The 24,657-nt window shown below is 37.7% G+C and overlaps 1 protein-coding gene across 1 annotated transcript in view; it reads left to right on the top strand.

Moving 5' to 3' along the window:
- Positions 1-24,162, top strand: part of LOC141439570 (organic cation transporter protein-like) — a 31,375-nt gene extending 7,213 nt beyond the window's left edge. Inside the window, exons 2-7 of the mRNA XM_074103859.1 lie at positions 46-259; positions 9,042-9,297; positions 17,739-17,928; positions 18,483-18,925; positions 19,376-19,554; positions 23,562-24,162. Coding sequence (XP_073959960.1) covers positions 46-259; positions 9,042-9,297; positions 17,739-17,928; positions 18,483-18,925; positions 19,376-19,554; positions 23,562-23,747 — 1,468 coding nt within the window. The 3' untranslated portion in view covers positions 23,748-24,162. The remainder of the gene's footprint in view (positions 1-45; positions 260-9,041; positions 9,298-17,738; positions 17,929-18,482; positions 18,926-19,375; positions 19,555-23,561) is intronic.
- The last annotated feature ends 495 nt before the right edge of the window (positions 24,163-24,657 follow it).

Genomic DNA, 24,657 nt, shown 5'->3' with positions numbered 1-24,657 from the left:
CTACAATGACTATAAATTCACCGTTAAACAGCTCAATTTTTCCAGATGCTCAGTACCAGAATGTGGCGACGACCCATCATCATGGAACCACACTATCCCTCGTCTGGAGGACGGTAGCTTTGCCAAGTGCCTCCGCTACGGGACCTTTAGCAATATCTCCGGGACCAACGACAGCTGTTCAGCGGAACTCTTCGATTCTTCGTCTGAGTTAGAATGCGATTCATTTGTGTATCTGGAGACGCATTCTATAGTTAAAGAGGTGAGTAATGCATATTATTGGCAAGGTTTTATTACACTAATGAATAAGTTGAAGTGGCAATGGGCACGGAGAACTGATGGCCGTTGGGGCCGAAAAGTTCTCGAGTGGAGGCCGCGGATCGGCAAGCGCAGCGTAGGACGCCCACCAACAAGATGGACGGATGACCTGGTTAAAGCCGCGGGTTCACGGTGGATGCAGGCCGCTGCCAAAAGAAGCTCTAGCGTTATTGAAGGTCTAAAGTCAATACATATAACGTGTTACAAAATAATCAATAAAAATAATAGTACTAATTAGGAAAATATTGAAAATCCTAGAAGCGGTCATTTCATGTCATACAAGCCAAGTTAGCATAGATTATTTAACAGAGAGGTAATAGTTACAGACGAAGCGTTGGCAGGCCTCCCGCCAGGTGGACTGACGACATCGTGAGAGTAGCGGGAAACCGGTGGATGCAAGTGGCGAGTTGTCGTTCATTGTGGCGTTCTAAGGGGGAGGCCTTTGTCCAGCAGTGGACGTCTTCGGGCTGATGATGATGATGATGAATAGTTACATAATAATATTTTAAGGCTATTTGTCATTCCGCGGATATTAGGGAAAAAAGTACATAAACAATCTGCTCAGTTTACTGTATAACTTTTAATTTTACTGAAATAGAGTTGGCATATCAATGTCATTTTTTTTGCGGAAATCACAGTGTTAATAAGGAATTCAACTATTGCAAATGGACTCTTTTTAAGGCACCATTTTAACATTTTTTTCACGCTGTCATCGTCCATCCACCATTACCTCTCATTTTTCGTTTTCTTGGTTTTTTTTACCGTACAACGGCAAAACTGCCCTCCAATGGACAGAGCGATATTAAAAACAACAACGTCCTTTTTGCTTTAAGGATATTTTTGTAACACCTGTTTTGATTTATGTGGAAATTAAAGAGAATGATGATTTAAAATGAAATGAAATTGAAAATGAAATGATTTTTTTTATTGGTAACAGGTGTTACAGGTTGTTACAAATGGTTTTTAAATTAAATAACTTATCTTATGTTTACAGTAGGTGCAGTCGTTTAAAGCGTACTATATTTTGATTTGAGAACACACATTCATAAGCATTATGAACGCTTTTCTATATCTGCCTAAAAAAATTATAGAGCCGTGAAATCCGTGAATCTAACTAGCACTTAACCGGTAATATCAATCAAGGAATTATAAGCTTACTAGCTTTTGCCCGCGGCTCCGCCCGCGTGGTATTCGGTTATCGCGCGCTGTTCCCTAGGGAACTGAGCATTTTTCCGGGATAAAAAGTAGCCTATGTCACTCTCGGGCCCATAAACTATCTGTATCTCAAAAATCACGTCGATTCGTCGCTCCGTTACGGCGTGAAAGACGGACAAACACACAAACATACAAACACGCTTTCGCATTTATAATATTAGTATGGATAACTCTTTCATAAAAATAACATTTTTTTCAAAATATGTTACTACCAAAACTAATAAAAAAAAACCTCGTTGAGCTTGCCGGATTTTTCTCAACAGAGGTTTTTCCGAAGCGGTGGTAGTTTTTTTTTGACATTCATAAGTGCTTGTTATAGCCTAAATTGAATAAAGATCATTTCAATCAATCATTTCAATCATTTATTTATTTCTGAGAATATGGTACAATATAAGTACGATATTTAAGTAAGATATTTTGACTTTGACTTCAAGGACTCTGAACCATAATTTGATTGACGAAAAAATCGACTTACATATAGTCTCATTTCACGGTTAATTTAATACGTAACTATACTGTCGTAAAAGTAATACTATTCTTCGTCGTAATACCTATTATTTATTTATATCATCAGAGCCATAACAAGAAGCATTTATTATTTATGTTACATTTATGATATTCCATTCCACGGATAGAACGGAAAGGAAAAATGCCCGACATTCCTTGATCTGATATTAATTATATGAAACATTCCAATATCTTACATATCTCGACGTTTTTACGAGAAAATACTATATTTTACGAGTTTGCCAGAAAACAAATTATTGAGATGGCACAATTTGTTGTTGTTTCTTTAAAAAAATATGGCTCTGTCCATCGGATGACAATTTTGCCAGTGTCTAGTAGTTTTTGCCGTTGTACGGTAAAAAAATTCCAGAAAACGAAATATGATATGAGAGGTAATGGTGGATGAACGATCTAATTGAAAGTGAATCAATGGCACAATTTAATAATCATTACTGTAATCGTGCCAATATCTGCTGATATAGAGTACTTTTCGGATAGGATGGGTACGGTGATACATGTCATTAAGCAATTAAAGGGTTGTGACAATGTAAATTCGAATCGATTTATTCCGATTCTCCAAACAAAATAACATGATATTTACATCGATGGTAACGATAGAGCTATATTTCCAACAATTTAATTGAAATAATACCGGGTGTGGCCTTTAATATGAGCAAATAATTAAAACATAGATCATACTCCTCAAACTGAACAACATTAGTTCAGCGACTTTTAAAAATAATTTGTTTTTTAATTCTTATTACACTTTTAAGTTTCTTCGAAGAAGCAATGTAAAGCAAAATGCTTGATGTTTGTAGTGTGACAGGCGACATCAGTTGTGTTGTAGGATGGCGTACATTGATAGCATTATTTAATTTGTAGGAAAAAAGGAAAATTCAAAGACCATTATTTTTTTTTTCATTTTTTTAAAGTCGCTGAAGTAATGTTGTTTAGTTTGACGAGGACATTCTGTTTAAATTTTCTGCTCGTATTACAGGCCACACCCGGTATGATAGATACTCAAAAATTGTTTACAGTTTGTCCTAATGCTGCACTCTGATTGCAGAAAATTGCAGTTTGCTGATGATGACGATTAATTTTAAACTGTGATTTTACCAAAGGTCAACATGGAACATAAGCCACCATGTTAACAATAATATATTTTCGCCGCGCTTGCCTGAGCTTGGTAATCGACATAGCAAATGATCCAACGATTTGTTATAATGATCGTAGAAAAAAACATATTTTAATGCTCTGGGACACTTTAATACTGCTTACGGCTAAACTGGTATTGCAGGTATTTGCTACAACTAAGTACCTATAGAGCGGGTTCTGGAGGGAGTTCTGTATGCAAAATTAAAGAACCGCATTCTGTGAATAGCTTTGAACTCAGGAAAGCTTGCAAATTATGATTCTGTATGTTGCCAGGAGGTCCGGTGGTGACATGACGCCTACAACTAAGATTTTACGTCTCAAGTTCAAGACCGATTCAGTCCATGAACGTAATCACCCATCAAATTGTTAACTGATTCGTTATTCTTACCAGTTACACACGAGATTGTACACGTGATTTTGAGGTGTTAAGTTTAAAGAAATGATTGAAACAGAATGCATTTCATATAATTTTTTGAACGTTGGGATTAAATCCCAATCTCATCCCAAATACAATCTCGTGTTCAGGCACAGATATAGGTTACACTAATATCTACTGTGACGTCTCAAGAGCGAATTAGCGGTGTGAATTCCCCGATGTCCGCGCAAAATCGATTCAAATGCGTCGCCCGCCCGCGCCGTGGGGCTCAAGTCAGTCACTAGTCATGATTAGTCAGTTAGCGGTCAGTCTTTGTATGGGGCCAACCCCGACGTTTAGTCGGGGTTCGGACACGCGATGTAGATGCATTTGCGTAATCTAGTGTAATCTATATCTGTGGTTACAGGCACGTTCACACCAACCGATGACGCAGCACGAGTATTTAATACTGTTTTCCAACACGGGGGTACCGACCAACCGCAATCCCGGTTAAAATTCGGATGACGACTAATCTCAATGGCTTCACGCACTTTCCGCGGAATGAAAAACTTTACGGAGCGATGTTGTTAGTGTTGTGCTACCCTACATTAGACATTGATAATAAAAATGACGATAAAAATGCGGGTAGTTGTGCGCCGGTGTTAGTTTCGTCGGACAGTCGTGCGAGCAGAGCGGTGGCGCGTAGTGTGCGTGTTGCGGCAGCCGCCGAGTCGCGTGCTCCTGAGAAGAAGGGCTACGAAATAGCCCGAAACATGTCGAGCTAAACTCGGTTTAAGACGTGAGTTATCCGTAATAATATCATTTAACATGAGTGAGTCTCACGGTAGTTTCATGAGGTTCAAGTTCAAGCAAGCAAGGACGCTTAAATTGTATATAAGCTTAAAAATATTGATACGTTGAAAAATGTATGTACATTAATTAAAATTTTAGTAAATATGTCATGAACAAATATTATGAATAGTTTTAAATGAAGATTAGTAATTTATTTTTCAACCTTTGTTGTTCGCGTTTTTGTGTTGTACGTTTTTAAATGAGACATTTTTTTTTACATAGACCTACAAAAAATCATGTAAATTACATGAAATTTCGGTGCTCGATTGGCTATTTCAAACTTGTTCGCTTACGACCTCGAAATACAACTTGCACGTTTTTTCCTTGCTCTAAACTGCGCTTAAGAGTGTTTATACCTGCTGAGCTGGCAACGTTGCATTTTTGTTAGTTTTTCTCGATTATTTCATAAAAATTGAATGAAAATTGAAAATGTTGTCTTATAGAACACTTCTTAATATAATTAAGTCAATGTGTCTACTCCAATAATTATTCGTGATAGACTTGTATATTCTTTAAAAACGGTTTTAAAGAGAATAAAAGTCTACGAATAATTATTGGAGTAGACACATAAGCTTATACATTAATAAGTGTTCTATCAGACAACATTTTTAATTTTCATTCAATTTTTAAGGAATAATCGAGAAAAACTAACAAGAATGCAACGTTGTCAGCTCAGCAGGTACCTATACCCGCTCTTAAGCTTCAACCAAAGAAATCCACGTCAACTATCTCGCACACCTTAATTGCACATTTCACACATGACTTATGTAATCAACAAGTACAATGCCTCCGATAAATAATAAAATATGATTCAGTTTTCAATCCGTCAGGTGCAGTCATATGTTATGCCTACATCCCATATTTTTGTTCTATGTTATGTGTCATTCGCATTAGGTGTGATGAATCCTTCAGTTATTTCGTTATGACACGGGAACTACAGAGTTATCGACTACAATAGAATAAGATTGTAAATAAAAGACGGATTATTCTATGACTAGTGAATCTGAGAGCTAGTTTAACCTTGCAAGTTTTTCTAAATTGGCCAAAGTAGGATAGGTACTTTGTTTCGTTTTGAACCCCGTGATACGATATTTGCAAACTCAACAAAAAAATCTACATAAAAAATTAATCCCTCCCACGTCGTAACTTGAGAACTACTTTACCGATTTCTTTTTATTTTTTTTAAGTTTTCTAATACTTTGTAGAAGAGTCTACGGGAAAAAAATAACAAAGTTGCGCAGAAAATTGGATTTCATTTTATTTGGATGAAATTTGCTATGTACGATAGATAGCTATGGCTGGAAGTCTGGGATAACACATAGGCTACTTTTTATCCCAAAATTCCCACGGGATCTAGATAAAATCCCAAAACTTCAACCGCTGTATTTATTCATGAAAAACACAGTTATTTTCAATACATCGTCAATGAAAACGACGACGTCATCACCATCATCCCATCATCCCAGCCTATATACGTCCCACTGCTGGGCATAGGCTTCCTCTCAGAATGTGAGGGCTTGGGCCGTAGTACCATTTAATTGCTACGACGTAATTTTTGGGAATTCCTTCAACTGCCGGATCTAAAGATAGAAACACATTGAACCTGGCTCGAATATTACCGATTGTAATATTCAAGCTAACGTGAAAGAGGCCACACAGAATACCGCGCCACGCTTATTTCCCGCGCGGTATTCTGTGTGACCCTTTTCATGTTAGCTCTAATATTACAACCGGTACCGCCTCCGCACCGCTCCGCCTCCACCGTCAGTGGTAAAGGGGTAAAAGTCTAGTAAGTTTAAATATAGTAAGGATAAATAAAAATGCAATGTCATGCATCGAAAAAGGAATGAGTGGATCACACGAGTCACAAAAGTTCGAGACGTGGTGGAAGAGATCGAGAGGAATAAGTGGAGATGAGCAGGGCACATTGCCAGGATGAACCACGATCGTTGGGCGAGGCGAACACTGGAGTGGAGACCTCGTGGAAACACTCGCAGTAGAGGGAGACCACCAATGAGGTGGAAGGGCGATATCTGCCGACAGGCGGGTGGAGGATGGATGCATATGGCTGTCGATCGCCAGGCGTGGAGAAATGGAGAGGAGGCCTATGTCCGAAGACGGACGAACTAAGGGCTGCTATGGATGGATGGATGGAAATAAAAATGCAGCAACTGAAGAGGCTGAAAAAGTGAAGTATACAAATACGAGTCTAAGTACCCAACACTTGGTAGTACTTTGTAGTACTTAGTAGTACTTTTAAGTTTACCAGAGATTATTTTTTCTTGACTGTACTTGTGTAATAATGTTAGTAAATAAATATATGAGAATTGCTTGTTAACCCTTAAATAGATAGTGTACACCACAGCGACCATGATTCAAGACTATCTTTTTGTATTTTTTGGGCTATGGTACCGACGAGGCTTGAATCATGAACTTTTCAAAAAAATTGACATTTTATGGGTTAAAAGATATTTATTATTATGTGTTATTCGGTATGTTATTATGGTACCATCAGCCAAATATGTGGTCTACCACCTTAAAGTTGATAATCGTTTGCACGTCAACAATAATGCCAATAGACGTGTCTGTCAACTTGAAAGTTCGACTTTAGCGACATATTCATTTTATAGGAACTTTTTAAAAGTTGATATAAGTACCACTTATTTGGCTGATGGTACCGTATGGCGTCATACCATTATGAGACAGCTGCACATTTGCGATTTCTGCGTAGAACTTGTAAATTGCCATTCTTTCATGTGCGAAAAACGTATATGTAACCTTCTTTAAAGCTGGTATATAAAAACCTTTTATGTTTTCCTACCCATTTGTTAGACGGATAAACCTCAAGCAGCTTCATCGGGATGTAATTTAGTTTTAAGAATCCGTTTTCCTTGAGTTTTTATTTGAGTAGGTACATAAACTAAAAGCATTAGCATGAGATGACAACACGGTTTGGGTATTCGCAAAAAGTTGTATTTCGTTTGGTTGGGTTCTTTTACAAAATAGCAGTGAAATTGGATACGTTGTGACAGTGTTACATTGCTGCAATTGGTTTCTCCTAGACATTTTTCTTGTTTATTTAGTTGCGTATTAGACCAGTATCTTTGTGAATTTAAATTTCTAATTAAACTAACTTTTTTCTAAACTAAGGTTGCCTCAATGTTAGCAAAGGTTAAAAACAATATTCCTAAAGTTGTCTTTATAAAATATGGCAAGTGCGAGTCGAACTCGCGCACCGAGGATTCCGTACACATTTATAGATATATATAAGTAAACGGGAATCGTGTCTTGAAGATATTTCTCGCTTTTTCCGAGTGATTTAATAGATCCAGTGTATGCAGAGCCCTAAACTTAAGCAAAATGTACACAGTGTGGGGTGAAATTATATTGGTCATTGATATTTACAGACGAACACAAAAAATCAAGATTTTCAGACTTTTGTAGTGGGTTGTGTTATAATAGCTACCTTCATACCAAATTTCAAGATTCTGAGTTCACGGGAGTCCTTGCGAGTTTCGAAAATTTGCGGAAATTTGCAGCATAAACGGCTGCATCTTTTGTTTGCGTTGGCTTAGAAGTTTGATTTTGTCACAGCTCCAAGGGACGGTAGACTTTAGTATTTGACATAAATTTCAGCTAGATACCTCCACGCGTTCCCGAGAAAAAGGGTCTTGACAGACAGACAGACAGACGGACAAAAAGTGATCCTATAAGGGTTCCGTTTTTTCCTTTTGAGGTACGGAACCCTAAAAATATGAAAATTGCTAATTTATAACTTTGATTTTACTGACACTAAAATTTATGGTCTTCGATCGAAGAAAAATTTATAAAACGCAAAGTATTACAAGAATTAAATTCATAACAGATAGGTACCATCAGCCAAATATGTGGTCTACCACCCTAAAGTTGATAATCGTTTGCATGTCACTCACAGTAATGCCAATAGACGTGTCTGTCAACTTGAAAGTTCGACTTTAGCGACATATAGGTACATTTGATAGGAACTTGTTTAAAAATTGATAGACCACTTATTTAGCTGATGGTACATATGCGAGCAAAAACTTCATTACCAACATCACTAAGACCCTGATTATGTTAGCAGTCAAAATCCCTTTAATGAATACGACACAAGTGAAAATTGTCACGACAGGTAATTATCCAAATCATCGATTAAACTACAGAGTGGGTGTTCATATCGCTAAACTCAGAAGCTTATCGAATCAAATCTTCCACGCTTCAATGGTGGCTATATATTTTCTTTAACGTTCATCGCATCGAGTCTTGATGGTCTTGGCATTATAGACTTGGCAAACCTTGATCTACTTACGGGTTAAGGAATTAAAAAAGACGATGACTGTGCCGCTACAAAATGACGAATTACTGAAATTTAGCATACCCGTAGCTTCAGCTGGCCTGGCAGTTGATTGAAATATCGGGATTTTCCTAAATTTCCGTGGGGATTGCCAAAATATCATCGTCGTCTTCATTTATTTTGTAAGAAGAACATCTGTACTTACCTACTTATTCACGTCTCTAGACTTAACTATCGAGATGTCGGGTTTTCACATTCGTAAATCACGGTCCTATAAGATCATACAGGGATAAAACGTAGCCTATTCTATTATCTGATTTTCCTTTTCAGTTCAACCTCGCCTGCCAGGACTGGAAACGAACTCTAGTCGGGACCGTGCACAATGCTGGCTTCTTCGTCTCTATCCCGCTCACCGGTCTCATCTCCGACAAATTCGGCCGCAAATTGGCTGTCGTCTTCGCCTGCGTGGCCAATGGCGTCTTCGGGCTCATTCGGGCGCTTTCAGTCAACTACAATATGTTCGTCGTGTTTGAGTTTTTGGAACCCGCATTCGGAGGCGGGGTTTATACGGCCTGCTTTGTGCTTGGTAAGTTAGTTTCATAATGTTTAGAACAGATCAGATAACCGTTGGTGCTGGTTTACACAATGCCATGCCAGTAAAACTGTGCCCGTAGCAAGACACTGCGACGCTCGATTGATAACTTGTAACTTGTTGGCCGCGCGAGCCTGTAATGTTATAGGTAGGTAATATCAAACCAACTGATTCGTGAGCCACAATGGAACCTTTTCGTAGAAAAAGTCATAGTGACATCGCATTGCTTGACAAGGGAATTCATTGTGACAATTACTGTGAGAACGTTCTACGATGGGTCAGGAATCAAATAGTTCGACTGTACTAGATACTGGCAAGGTTTTATTGCCATTGTGTAAATCAGCACTTAGGGTAGAAAGAAAGGTTCTTGAGTGGTAATTACACGTACCAACTGACAGACGCAGCATTAGCAGGCTTTCCACTAGGTGGACCAACGACATAGCGAGCGAGAGTTTCGGGCAACCGGTGGATGTAGGCGGCAAGTTGTTCATTGTGGCGTTCTAATGGGGAAAGCCTGTGTTCAACAGTGGAAGTCTTCCAGCCAATGACGATAGTGATATTTTCATCTCTCATGTTCGGAAAGTTTAATTTTCATGGCTAGATAGAAAGAAAGAAAGAAAGAAAATAATTTATTTATAACAGCAATGACACATAATAAGTAAAAATAACAATAGGAAATGTTGCCGCTATAAAAAGGCAATAATAATAGCCGGGTGGAAAATTGCGTTTTCAGCTCTAGGGTGGAAAGTTTTTTTTTTTAATTTTTTGATTAGCCATGGAGTCCAAGAGTTACGTCAATGACACTTTTTTTCACGTTTCAGCATGGCCATCTAGATGTATGTCGTTGCAGGAGCTTTTATACAACACTGAAGGTGAACGCCGAACATCCGTTTGAAACAAGAAATTTGATCTTTATTACGTCACGAACATATTCCATCTCTTTCTTTAGTTAGGTTAAGAAAGAGATAAGTAATAAAGGTCAAACTTCTTCGTTCGGCGTTCAACCTCCAGTTTTGTATATAAGCTCCTTGGTCGTGACCGACTCGATTTTTTTTATAGTCGGCCGTGGCAAAGTGGCCAGGTCGAAAAGGTACCGATGGAGGTTGGATAGAAGTAAATTCAATTTATTATTATTCTCATTTTTTTGTAGTAGGTATTTTACTTTCCTCACAGTCGAAATTAAAAGTAGTGTCTAACTTGGGTGAAATTACCCATTTCCCCTCGAACTACTAATATCTCGGGTGAAATGGGTCACTTTCCACCCTTGGTTATCAATCTACTATTTTATAATTTATTTATTCTTTGCGGAGGTACATATCAATGAAATATAAACAATTACTTTCCTCACTCGCGACCAGAGTCCACCAGAGTTCGTTATTAGACCAACAACATCTAACATCAGGTAGCATGGTAAACGGTTGTGTTGCTCTGATGATAAACTCTGGTGGAGTTGCGGATGCAATAAGCGGATGGTGATATTTGGATATGTGCGTGTGTTCTTACAAACGTCCAGAGGAGTTGCATGGGGTGACACTATTTACCGGCACGGATAATACCGACATGGAAATACCGACCCAATATTTCGTGTACACGCCCATACAAACTGGTGTCAAACTGACAAGAGTTTCTATGGGCGTGTCACAAAACGTCATGTCGGTATTGTATGTCCGGTTAATAGTGTCACCCGTTGCATGGACATACTTTATTGCAAAGACTAAGGCTATACTGTATTCCAATCCAATTTATGACAAGCGTAAACAAAGACGCCATTTACCCGACCATAGACATTAAGTGATGTGAAAACCTAAAACCTATTGTAAAATAATTAATCTGTTCAATAAACCGATTATTTATTAATTGAATAGATCAACGTATTTTTATCTATTGATGATTATCTTATTGATTTAATTCCAAAGGCTGTTTATTTAATTATAAAAGCAGTAACTATTTTTTTAATTTTCAGGAAAGTAAATAAAAATCGCTTATTCATCCGCGCATTAATCGATTTTTAAAATGTCAAATTTTCCACCATCTCTACGCTAGTCTATGCTACTACAGATTATACTCATGTTTCAATCAAGAAATAACGTCAGATTTTGACGAAGATTTTTCAAATGAAAAATAAATATTAAAATCAAGTGATTTTTGGTGAAAAAAGTAATTTGACATCTAGTTAAAAGACACGAATTATAGATAAATGTGTTATTGATTCGATCCAGTGGGTGTTTATACAAGAATTTTGATGAAATCGGTTTGTTTACACTTTTAATAAATTGGATAGGCATAACGTATATTCGTAATGTCACAGGTGCGCAAATTAATTGTTTATGGTGTATTGATGTTTTTATTTTTATAACTTCTGTGAGTTTAGGTTTGATGCGCAATTCACTTTACAAACAGGTATACGACACTACTTTCAAAAGATCGTTATCCATTCCGAAGGACATTAGGAGCGTAGGCCAAATCCATTTGTATGTAGGAAATGAGAGAGGCCGCTGATTAAATACGGATGCTTACTCATAACCGGTTTCTAATATTATAAATAACATTCATTATAAACAACCTCAGACCAAATAAAAGTAGACAGAATTTTGTGAACATCAAACTAAGGCTGCGGCGGGCCTTGCCCTATCTAGCTCAACTAGTTTACTTGGGGAACTTCGGTTGCATTTCTGTGCTTACAACAGTTGCTACTGTGTGTTTGTGCATACAGTACAGCAGGTTGCGGTACAGCGGCAGTAACAGTGCAAGTTTATTCAAAATTATAAACTTACCTTATCTACGTGCACAATATGTGGGTACTCGTACTACACACTGTTTTTGTGTGTAGGTATTGTGGTTTTAGTGTCAAATTAATAGACTCAATTACTTTCAAAAATTTAGGCGTAGGAACATAGATCTTGCATTATTTAGACACGTTTTTGTGATGCCTTAAGTGCATGGTTGCGTATGGTCGGCCACTAACTCCTATAATACAAGTTTTTACTTAGCTTAGGAGTTAGAGGGTTAACTGTTGTGTGAAAATGTACCTACAGCAAATTGTTACCTACCACCATATTGTTATCTGTTTCTAAATATTTGTTGTTGTTCTTTTTTATATGCAATAAACTATTATTATTATTATTATTAAATATATAATCTAGTGACGAATCAAATACTGAAATATCACAAAATTAGATAAAAATGATTGCGAATAATCAACAATTGCAATTGAATTGGTTCCACACTAGGGTGAGTCATCACACTCAAAGACGTTATTAAATAAAATGGAAATAAAGTTGTGATTATAGCTTTTCTTTCCATCATGTATCGTCAGAATGAATGAGTCATAATATTATTATTCAGTTTTCACTTTTTATACTGCCTGTGTTCTTAACATGGTTTAATTATTGGTTAAAAATATGGGTGTGTATTTTATTGATCAACAGGAAAACGTTTGACACACCTATATGGTTACATTTTTATTTTTTTAAATAAAATCTGTTTTCCTTTTTTTTATTCGACTGGATGGCAAACGAGCAAGTGGGTCTCCTGATGGTAAGAGATCACCACCGCCCTTAAACATCTGCAACAGCAGGGGTATTGCAGATGTGTTGCCAACCTAGAGGCCTAAGATGGGATACCTCAAGTGCCAGTAATTTCATCGGCTGTCTTACCCTCCACGCCGAAACACAGCAGTGCAAGCACTGCTGCTTCACGGCAGGACTAGCGAGCAAAATGGTGGTAGCAATCCGTGCGGACCTTGCACAAGGTCCTACCACCTGTTTTCTGCGGCGTTTTTCTGCGATTAGCTCGTTGAAGTGGCAATGGGCAGCCAGAACAGATGGCCGTTGGGGCCGAAAAGTTCTAGAATGGAGACTGCGGTGCGGACTGGCAATCGCAGCGTAGGACGTCCACCAAAAAGATGGACGGATGAACTGGTTAAACCCGCTCGTTCATAGTGGATGCTGGCCGTTTCCAACCGAAGCAACTGGGAGTAGATGGGGGAGCCTTATGTCCTACTGTGGACGTCTTACTAATATGATGACGATGGTTTCTGGGACTTGATTTGGCTTTCTTACTCACCTTTATTAACTCTTTAATACCATTGCTTTATTTGATTTCAAAATACCTAATGGCGGCATAAGATAACCTCAAATATAATCGCTCCGATGCACCGTCGCGGTTAACGTTTTTGCCGGTTCCGGATTCGAATTAGTTAAAACTTTCTTACCATTAACGTCCATCGTGCGCCTGAGTAGATTTGGTGGAGAAAAAGAGTTTCAGGAAGTCATCGTAAAACCTAGAATTAAGCTAACAAGGCAGCCTTGGATATCTTGTGAAACGAACATCCTGTCAAAACATATGTATGTACACCATACATGCGTGAAATCACGCCTCTTTCCCAACGAATGAGTAGGCAGAGACTATTTGTTTCCACCTTCACGATCCTGACATACATCTTTCTCTTCATCAACGCTCACTCTTTTCATACATGCTCGCCGGTTTTGGATACTGATCTAAGCTTTTTTTAGGATATCCCCAATATTCCCCAATCTGATCCTGGAATGTCCTTCTTTGTCTCCCCCTTCCAACATTTCCATTCACATTTCTCTTGTAATTCTTCATTCATCCTCTCCACATGTCCAAACCAACTTAACATTCCTTTCCCTATTCGAGTCACACATCTGGCTAAATCAGATCTACGTTGCGCCTAAATTTCTGTAAACATAACCCTTCTTCTAACGCAAAACAGTAAAATCTGTAAGATAGAAGACCTGGCAACACAGACTGGTACCTATACCTAATCAGAAACAAGTAAAAACAATTACCTACTTTGCTCACCTGCGACCTAGTGATAGCGACATCTATGCAACAAATATGTGTTAATGCAGATCCTCCACCTACACACGGCATGAGAAGAAGAACGTTGTTGTTCTGAGGATGAACTCTGATTGAGTTCGAAACGCGTCAGTGTAGTGCGGTGGTAGTGATAGATGGATTTGTGTGTGTCCTTACAATGTGATGGTGATGGATCGCATGAGCACGCTGTTGTTGCATACACGTTGTTATGATAGCTCTATCATACTTAACCTACTCGTAAGGTCACGGGTGAACAAGGTAATTCATCATCATCATCATCATGTCAGCCAAAAGACGTCCACTGCTGGACATAGGCCTCCCCCAAGGCTCTCCACTCAGACCGGTCTTGTGATTTCCGCATCCACCGCGATCCCGCGATCTTAACCAGGTCGTCGCTCCATCTTGATCTCATCATGTAGGTAATTGTTTTTTACCTAATTCATTGGTATGGATCTCCGCAAAGTAGCGCCTAACTTAATAAATTAGGTATCTGGTATAATCAGAGTAAGTATTTGCGTCCTTTCCTGCTTCAAGACCTGTGGTTAAGTTGAATGAACCGTAATTTCCGGCCAAGGCTTAAGAACCAGTTCTTGGAAAGGTAATAAACTTGCACTCCCTTCTTGGACAGTCATGTAACAGGTACTTGCTGTATAATACCATGTTCTTTGGATGAAGAATGTTTTTTAAATAACACAATCAATAACTGTTGCAGCCGCAAGGTCGTTGTTCATATAGTTTTTTTTTAAGATTCTACTTATTATTATTTGTTGCAAGTTTGCAAGATTTGATGACAAACATCGGGACAGATTAAATTAATAAAAGCTTGTAAAAAGCTTGTAATGTAAAAAGAAACTTGTCCGTTCCACAGGTGACCATAGAGCTGGTTCTTTCCTCGGTCAATATTATGCGCATTGCCATACAACTAGGAAACACAGCCAAATAGTAGCAATCTAAGTGATATTTTTTTAAATAAGTTTTAAGCCTAGAATAAGGTATTTTTCTTTGTTTTTGTAGGTAATTACTAACGTATTTATTACTTGTCGTATATTGGGAGGGTGCGAAGTACTAGGTGGGGGTGATGAAATCTATCGCAGCGCTCATGGTGGCCAAAAGTAGAAATAGTTCTAGCTATGTCATCTGTCATACTCATATGAATCTGTCATTAACAAAGCAATTTGTATAGACTTTAACTACCTAATTATAGTAATAGATGTTTGTGTTATGATGCGAGCTTGAATTATTGAACACTGTCCCTGTTTTGTTCTTAATTCCTCTACATCTCGGACATGTCCAGCAACAATTTTCCTTATGAAACGGTTTGTGGTTGAAACGATATTTAATTTATTACTAGCGATATAAGAACAATTATATAATTTTACTATTATTCAAAGAAACCAATATATAGCTTTATCGTTTTACAGTAAAAGTACAACTAAACATGAAGTAAACAAAACCCTGTTATAACGAAAATAAAACACACTTTTTGAATAAATTTTACTTACCTCATTTAATTTTAATGATCAAAAATGAATTCATTACCTTTTGTCCATCCAAATCACGGTATCACAGTAATTTTGTATTATAAATTAATACGTTATAGGTTTGATTTTGGTCACAATGTCGCGATGAAATTTCAAAACGTCAGAGCATCAGAGGCAAAAAAGTTGCGGACGCTAGGTGGCGCTGATGTCGTGCATAGAGCCAATATTGAAAGACTGGAAACTTAATATAAGCTAAACTAAAACTACAAACAACGTCGTTAAGATACTCCTGCCACCGACTCCAAGTAAGGCACTGCTGGCCGCATTACCTCGCTGAACTGCTAGCTATTACCTAATCTTTGAAAGAGCTGTTGCCCTGGGATTGCCTGAGGCTAGAACTAAACGTAATGTAAATTTTTTATGGTCCCGTAGACTCAATACAAGCGCTGCCAAGTTATAATAAGCTGAATATTTGCGGCGCTTAACTGATAAATAAAACACTAAAAATTGAGTACCAAAATGTTTTTCTATAAAAAATAATTACTCTAGCCACGTAGGCAATTAAATTAAGCCTTTGAATTGTAAGGTTGTATCAATAATTGGCAGGAAATTCTATAGTTACTGTTACTTCCTTATTAAAATACGATGTCAATAGTTGCCTGTTTATACCGTCGTGTGAAACTTACAAGAAACTAACTGTTACTGTAAAGAAGTTAAACTACCTAGAATGGACGACCGGATGGCCAAGTGGTTAGAGAACGTGATTACGAAGCTTGAGGTCCCGGGTTCGGTTCCCGGCCGGGGTGGATATTTGTATGATATAATTCGAATGTTTGCTCTCGGGTCTTGGATGTTTAATATATTTTATATTTAAGTATGTATTTATGTATATAAGTATGTTTATCCGTTGCCTAGTATCCATAGTAAAAGCTTTGCTTAATTTGGTACTAGTTATTGACCAATTGTGGTGTTAAGTGTCCCATGATATTTAATCATATATATTTATTTATTTATATTGTCGGAAAATTTGATAATGAATATTATTAATTATCATTTTGGAGTTTTGTATGAATTGGGTACCGAACACATGCTGAGTGGAGACCCTTTTTGGTATCCTGCCGTGTCACCAAGTAACATAGTTTTAGTGCTAGTTCTAGTCTTAGATTTAGGTGGTACTTTTGGACCCAAAATAAATCTTTCTTTCTTTCTTTCGTTCTTTCTAAAACGCCTTAATAAGCGGCAACATGCCACTTGCATCCACCGGTTGCCTATAATTCTCGCGGTGTCGTCAGTCCACCTAGTGGGAGATCTGCCAACGCTTCGTCGTAGTTATCACTCTTCTCCCCCAGCAGTTATTTTGCCAATGTGTTTTCATTATTCTAGTCTTCAGAAGTGTTTCTAAATATTATTTCAGTCAATATGTACTCTCGAAAGGTCATTGACTATGAAACCAGTTTAGAATGAATTAGTTTGACCTTAAAGTAGAATGGCGTAGATTATTTTATTTGTACTAGGTAGAAGGTGTTAAGCTCGTTTGTTAGCCCATTTAATTATTGTTTTTCGAGAAGTAGGAAGAAACACATGACATTCAATACCGGTGTTACCTTACCTTACCTAACTACCTATACCTCAAAATGCTTCTAGTATTACATGATGAGCGATAAGGCCGCCTATTGGTCATCTTTGTCATTTTCTATTTGATTGTCAAAAAACTACGTATCCAATATTTTCTGATAATCTAAGTAGGTAACTGACGGAATAAATAGTTTTTTCTTTTACCTAAGAAACTACCCAATAGGGATGACGACTAGGTTAAAAATATATCATTCTGTTTGGTCCGACAGTTGGATTATGAAAAAATAATGTGGGACACGTATTTTTTGGTTTATCAAATTATTAAAAATCTACAACGGTATAGATCATCAAACTTCCGGAGTGGGGGCTATTATCGTACCATAGATAGTGACTTCACTCGAAACTTCTAAGCACTGTAGGTATCCTCGTCATTTTTTGTTTGTCAAAAAAAACACTTTTTAGTTATCTAACTGACGGACTAAACAGTTTTTTAGTCGTCTAGCCTATTGTCCCATATTAATTATTTATCTGTTTCAGCATTGGAGTTGGTGGGTCCAAAAGGCCGTGTCTTCGTGAGTCTTCTCTTCAACACCATGTTCATCCTCGGTGGAGTGACAGTCACTCTCCTCTCCCTCTGGCTGCAGAACTGGAGATATCTACTCTTCATCATCTATACTCCTGCCGTCTTCGTTTTCGTCTACATGTGGATGCTGACTGAGAGTTTTAGGTAAGAATTCATTGATTCAATCCGACGTTACTTGACGGTGGTCCATATTCTTGAAGTATATATAACCATTTATCTCGCTATAATGCAAACACTCGTGCAAGAAAAGTATTTTTGTACGAAACATGAATGTTTTTATGCAAAAACAAAATAGTTCTAAAAAGTAATTAACTTGTGTGGAATTTTAAACTCGCCAGTGTCTCGTGTTGTGTAAGCAAGATTATCATGTCTAAAGAATACCTTTTGCACTTGATCTAAATTAAAAGCAATCAATTGCAATCTCTTTCTACTCTCTTCTTTTTTCTACTGCCTCTTTCCAACGCTAGACAGAAAGAAATGGTGTATACCTACGGTGTACTAAGTTAAATTTACTATAGATATAGTCGATGAAATAAGTGCTTTCCCATTTTTTTTTCTTTTTTGTGACTCCAACACGATAGTGAAAATGGCCTTTGAAGTTCTTAACCATACAGCTGACTGCGTTGAACTTTAGGATGCTAAAGAAGTTTCTTAATAGACTATACATTCAAAACTAACGAAATTTCATTTGACTCTAGATGGTTCTTCAGTAAAGGACGCTACGAAGAAGGCCTCAATGTCCTCAATAAAGCCGAAAGGATGAACAACGTTGTAGTCCCAAAAGAACATTACGATCAAATAGAGAAACACGCTGTGAAACAGAGAGACGCTAGAAAATGCGAAAACATGGCCACCAATCAATCCTCATTCAAACAGATTCTAACATCATCCATGATCTGGAAAAGAGTGTTTATCGTGTCTTTTCTCTGGACTTGCTCAACTTTAGTCTACTATGGTCTCTCAATTAATGCCATAGAGCTATCGGGAAATAGTTATTTGAACTACATTGTGGTAATCGTGATTGAAGCACCAGCTAATGTTTGTAAATTGATTTTGCTGGACAGATTTGGAAGGAAGAAAGTCATAGCATCGGCTTTCTTTTTGACAGCTTTGATATTGATCAATTATGGATTCGTACCGGGTAAGTTTTCAGACTTTTTCTAATTTTTTGTCATCGGAAAATAGCTGCTAAGCTACATAACATAAGTTTTTACATTACCAACTTTGATTGATGTTTAAGCACCAGGATAGTAAACTTCCACTATTAGATTACGAATTGCAATAACTTTGCGTTGATAACTGGCCTGAGGTTTGAGAGATTCCAGTTTATAAAAAGACCAACACAAGTTAACTTCACCGGGTCACATTAAAGTTCATCGACATGGTTTTTATTAAATTTAATAAAAACTTAATTTATAATATTCCTCCAATGAAACTTGAAAAGTAAGTACCTTAACAACAACACCCCACTGTTAAGCGAGACAAAGGCGTGCCAAAAAAACACCGCAAAAACACACCTAAAAAAGTAACCACTCTCAATACGGCAATCGCAGTTTGTTTTTTATCAATCATCCAACTGTTTCCATTTCAGCCGGCACTTGGTCATTAGTGTTCTATCTTGGTGGCAAGTTCTTCATTACGCTGGCATACAACTCTCTCTACGTGTTTGCTGCCGAAGTGTTTCCCACCAACTACAGAACGACGCTGCTGGCTCTATGTTCAACGATTGGCAGGGTGGGCTCTGCTGTGGCGCCGCAAACTCCTTTGTTGGTAAGAATTTCATCAGCAAAGAAATTAAATTTTAATATTTTTGAGTCATTGTCAATAGCCATGGTTGCCTAGGCATAGTTTAACCTTGTCAAACTCTCCATTTTTTTCATGTCATTGATATAGGCAATTTTAATACAAAAAAAGCAGTCTTAACCAAACTCGTATACTTTTTTTTTTTTATTCGACTGGATGGCAAACGAGCAATACTTACGAGCCTGTACGGAAAAAATAACCGTTGTGACCTCAAAATGAAGTAGCAGTGGGAAGCAAAAAAGTGTTGCCATGCTGCCAGTCTAAAGAGGTTTCTTTTTTAACAACAAGCACTGCCTGAAGAATCCATGGGTTTTTATTTTCTAGCGAGATGTACCTATCGCTTATTTAATTGTAGTAATAGTACCTAGCTTCTTCCTGCAACTTACTCACGTGGAAAAATAAAAATGGGCTAGCTCTCTCCCGCAGAAAAATCTTTTAGTGCAGTATTATAATCAGCAAGAAATAAGTTTGACTTTCAGGTCTCTAGCTCCAGTGTTTCAGATTGAGTGCTGTCTTTCAGTCAGTTCAGACACGATACTCATTTTAATAGTTATAATAGGTAAAATAAATAACGTACTGTATTTACTCTGTCATCGTGCATCCACCATTACCTCTCTTGTTTCGTTTTCTAGATTTTTTTACCGTACAACGGCAAAACTTACTAAGCACTGGTACGAGGGTCATTATTCCAGCGTTTTCTTTTTCTTTTTTTTTGGCACATTTTTTTTGACATGGTAGAGAATTATGTTACAGGTTACAGTTTGTTTAAAAAGGTTGCCTGGAAGAGATCGCTCTTAAGCGATAAGGCCGCCTATTGCTCACCTTGTAAAATAATTTGTTTTCTGTATCGCTTACTATGTCTGGTGTACAATAAAGAGTCTTTGTATTGTATTGTATTGTATTGTACAGGTTATCTGGTAGAAATACAGGATGTCTAAAAAATAATCTAAAATTATACCAACATTTTCTACACTTCTACAGCCCATTCATAAAAAAAATGTGACCGCGACAATTGAGACGTTCGAATAGATATAATGACCCAAAATTGTCCTCCAATGGACAAAACCATCATCATCATCCCAACCTATATACGTCCCACTGCTGGGCACAGGCCTCCTCTCACAATGAGTGGGCCGTGGCCGTGTGGGGCCGTAGTTGCCGGAACACAGGACCAGTGCGGACTGGGAAGAGCCATATTAAAAAAAAAAACTGAGTACCTAACTAAATAAAGTACTGTCGTAAACGATGTATGTATCCTTTACAACCTTTAGTTATCAGCATGTTACGTATGAAAATGTTATTAAATACGTAATTAAACGTCCCAACTCCAAAATTCAATATACTAAATTGTGCGTTTGCTCAAACTTCGTGCTAAATAGCTTCCTCAAAATCGAAGTTGAAACACTCGAATCAACATATATTTACACAAACTTCCTACTAAAACATCACATCAAAAACACACTTAACTAACTTGCCTTGAAATTCAAATGGAAAATGCTAAATCGAGTTTTAGAAACAAACTGGAGTCGGCTCGAACACAAATATCAAGATTTCGACGAAACATCAACATTTGGGAAGAAACTAATTTTGCATCTGTAATCATCATGTCTTGATTAACACTTCGAACATTTAGGAAAATGTGTTTTATCTTCTTTCATCATCATCATACAGCCGAAGGACGCGTCCACTCTTGGACATGGGCGTCCCACATATTATACCCAGATGCATCGGTTGGAAGCGAGGTGTGGGTTAATCACGGGTCAGTTTAATTTATTTATCGTATGGGATACGTGTCACTGCAAAACCGTGTAAGAAATACAAATGATAACTATTTCAGTTCGCAGTGACAAGAGCCGTGAGATTCAAAGAGAACAAGGTACGGCTTCCAGTTTGTTGCCCTTTTAGCACCACCCAGGGTCACATGTAGGGAAGCGGTGGGTCCTACGGACGTGGTGCATTGACCCCCAGTTTAATGTAAAAAAAACACCGTGAAACTAGGTACATTTCATCCGTCAATCTCTTAGACTTCGACAATTCTTAAACATTTATTGAAATGTGTTTTTGCTGACGATGACTTCATTGTATTTGTTGCCCAACATCATCTAGCGTTGGGAAATCATGGTAATGACGCCCTTTACATCAAAATGCACATTCCTTGACCCGATGAACTAAACATTCGTTCTCACGACACTCTATCATCATCAGTAATTGTAAAGTGCATAGCAGGTGCAAAGGAATAGGATTACACTGTAATTAACTGTTTACATAAACTTTAATTATTCATTAACTGTACACAATAAGTCAATAAACTTAACTGAGGACACGTAACTTGACAGAACTAACCTAACCTAACTTCTACAGAAAGTAAAGACAACGTGTTCAAACGAATGTCAAGGACTCCTCAAAACAGGTCTCAAAGTAGAAATTAGCCGATTGTTGTATTATCATCTAACTATTATGTTTACCGAATTTAAAACTTAAACTTTTAAAAATTGATCCCAAACTAACGCTTATATAACTCTTGATTATCTTTTAAAAAGTAAGAGATAGGCCACTAGTGTCTTAGTAAAAAAAATTATAACAAAAAAGTAGAACCGACTTCAAAAACCTTGAAAATAATTTTCTACTAGTTTGAAGTCGGTGCCTCAGCACGAGCCAGCCGGAGTGGAACTATAGTCGTCTACCTCACCTACATATCACCTATATCACCTACATATGGGCTTCAATCACTTCTGCTTGCTCGTGCTGAGGCACCGACTTCAAACTAGTAGAAAATTATTTTCAAGGTTTTTGAAGTCGGTTCCATTTTTTGTTAAAAAAATGTTTTTCATAGTTTTTAGTGATTTGTAGCCAAAGTGCATCGCACAACGATTCCATTAAGCTCAAACACAGCATAGTTATATCATTTTATAACAGAGAACCGGTACCTACGGTCTTCTTTATCAGGGTCCAGTTCACCAAATGATACTTTCTGAATGTAAATACTTGACTTGATGTTAAAAATGCCAAAATCGCTATAGGTGTGCTTTAAAAATTTGAGGGTTGCCCTCGATTTCTCTAAGCTCCCATCATCAGATCCTTACTTTGTGTCAATGGGACCACCTCCAAAGTATGTCCTTTAGAACTAAAAAAGAATTTTTAAATTCGACCCACAATTAGCGGAGTTATCGCGCAACAAACATACAAAAAAAACATACACTCTAATGAGGGCTATCGCGTATGAATTCGCCGCTAGAGGCGCTAGTGTAGCGTGAGGTCGCCGAAATGTCAAATCTCATAGTTTTTGGGTGAGCTACGCGGGTTTATTTATAATTAGAATAATATTGTGAATATTTTGCAATATCTGAAATTAATTATGGCAAATATGCGTTCCGGGACAATGAATGTCTGTGTTTTGACAGTTCAGTCAGTTCCGAAAGACAGTTTTGTCTTTCGGAAACCTTTGTCCTCCCTTTTTTCCGAACAAAACGGGGACTATGCAACACTGTGGCATGCTCGATATTTTTATGGTACGGTTTTAAGGTGTTTTAATCTAAACTTTGTTTCCACGCCCGTAATAACAGACTTTGAAAGCCATACTTAAAAACCTCACGCAACAGTGCGCCATCTAGTGAGACAAAAAACGATAGCCCTCATTGAGAACTTCCCCTCCTTTTTTGAAGTCGGTTAAAAATTAACATCATTTGACTTGTCGAATGTTTCTTTAGTGTATAATATACATTGTGAATAAATTAGTATAATGTACCTACTTTATTTATTCATTAATATAATCTACCTATACAACGCATGTGAGATTCTTCTAGATTTTGCAACGGGACATTCAAAACCAAATTTGATTTTTCTTGTGATGCTCGCGCTCACACAAGAGTTTGAACCCGAGATCCTCTGATTGAGAGGCCATAGTATAAACCACTAGACTACCACAGCTTTTTTCTCGTGGCTAAACATATACTTTAATGTACTTTTTTTTTCAGGCGAGAATCTACGAAAACCTTCCAACGATGGTGTTCGGCATCATGGCATCGTTGTCAGGAGTCCTGGTCCTCACGTTACCAGAAACCAATAACTTGAAGCTGCCAGATTCTCTCAAAGACGCCCAAGACTTAGATAAGAAACCTGAAATCCAGGAAGAGCATTTAGACAGTAAAACTAGATTATAGAAAAATTGTACTGAACTCTCACCATCATCGTCAAATCCGCCGAAGGTCGTCCACTGTTGGACATAGGCCTACCCCATATACTTCCAGTTGCTTCGATCGGAAGCGGCCTGCATCCACCGTGAACTCGTGGCTTTAAAAAGATTATCCGTCCATCTCGTTAATTGACGTTACTGCGCTTCTCGATCCGCGTTCTCCATTCGAGAACCTTCCGGCCCGAAGGCCCGCTCATTACCACTTCAACGAGCTAATTTGCTCGGCTATGTCGATGACTCGTTATTCCACGTATCTCCTCATTTCTGATTCGATCTCGTAGAGAAACCCCGAGCATAACTCTCTCCATAGCTCGATGAGCAACTTTAAGTCTATTTATAAGGCTTATAGTGAAGCCAAGTAATAAGTAAACAGTAAACTATGAAAAGAAACAAATGCTACAGAATAAAAGTTTTGTTTTTATATAATAAATAATTACTCGCATGTTTGCGGGTGTGACCTAGACAAAGCTAGAATTTGTAAAAATGTTCGCCTTTTACTATAATAAATAAAACATAGCTCTCCTTCTGACGCAGTCGGGTAACAAACAATATAATTTTGAGATAAGTTCCAAACAAGAACAGTGAAAGAAAATAATGACCAACTATAGAAATAAAGTTAACGTAAGTAGGTCAAGTCAAGACATAGTACCCGGATGAAGTAGGTAAGTATTCAGAAGTTTTATAACTTAGACAGAAAAGGTATCTTGAAATTAATAATATAAGGAATAATTATAACATTTCAGTAGGTAGGTGCTTGGGGTTAGTATCACTGAACATCCAAAACACAACTTTTTATTTGCTTAATAATTCGCAAGACTACAGTATAATGCCCAGCGGACCCCAAACTAGGCTGAGCCTGTATCTTGGGACCCTGGACT

Source organism: Choristoneura fumiferana, chromosome 21 (genome assembly GCF_025370935.1).
Source record: "Choristoneura fumiferana chromosome 21, NRCan_CFum_1, whole genome shotgun sequence".
In the NCBI taxonomy this organism is placed as follows: Eukaryota; Metazoa; Arthropoda; class Insecta; order Lepidoptera; family Tortricidae; genus Choristoneura; species Choristoneura fumiferana.
This window is presented reverse-complemented; position numbering and strand designations above follow the sequence as displayed.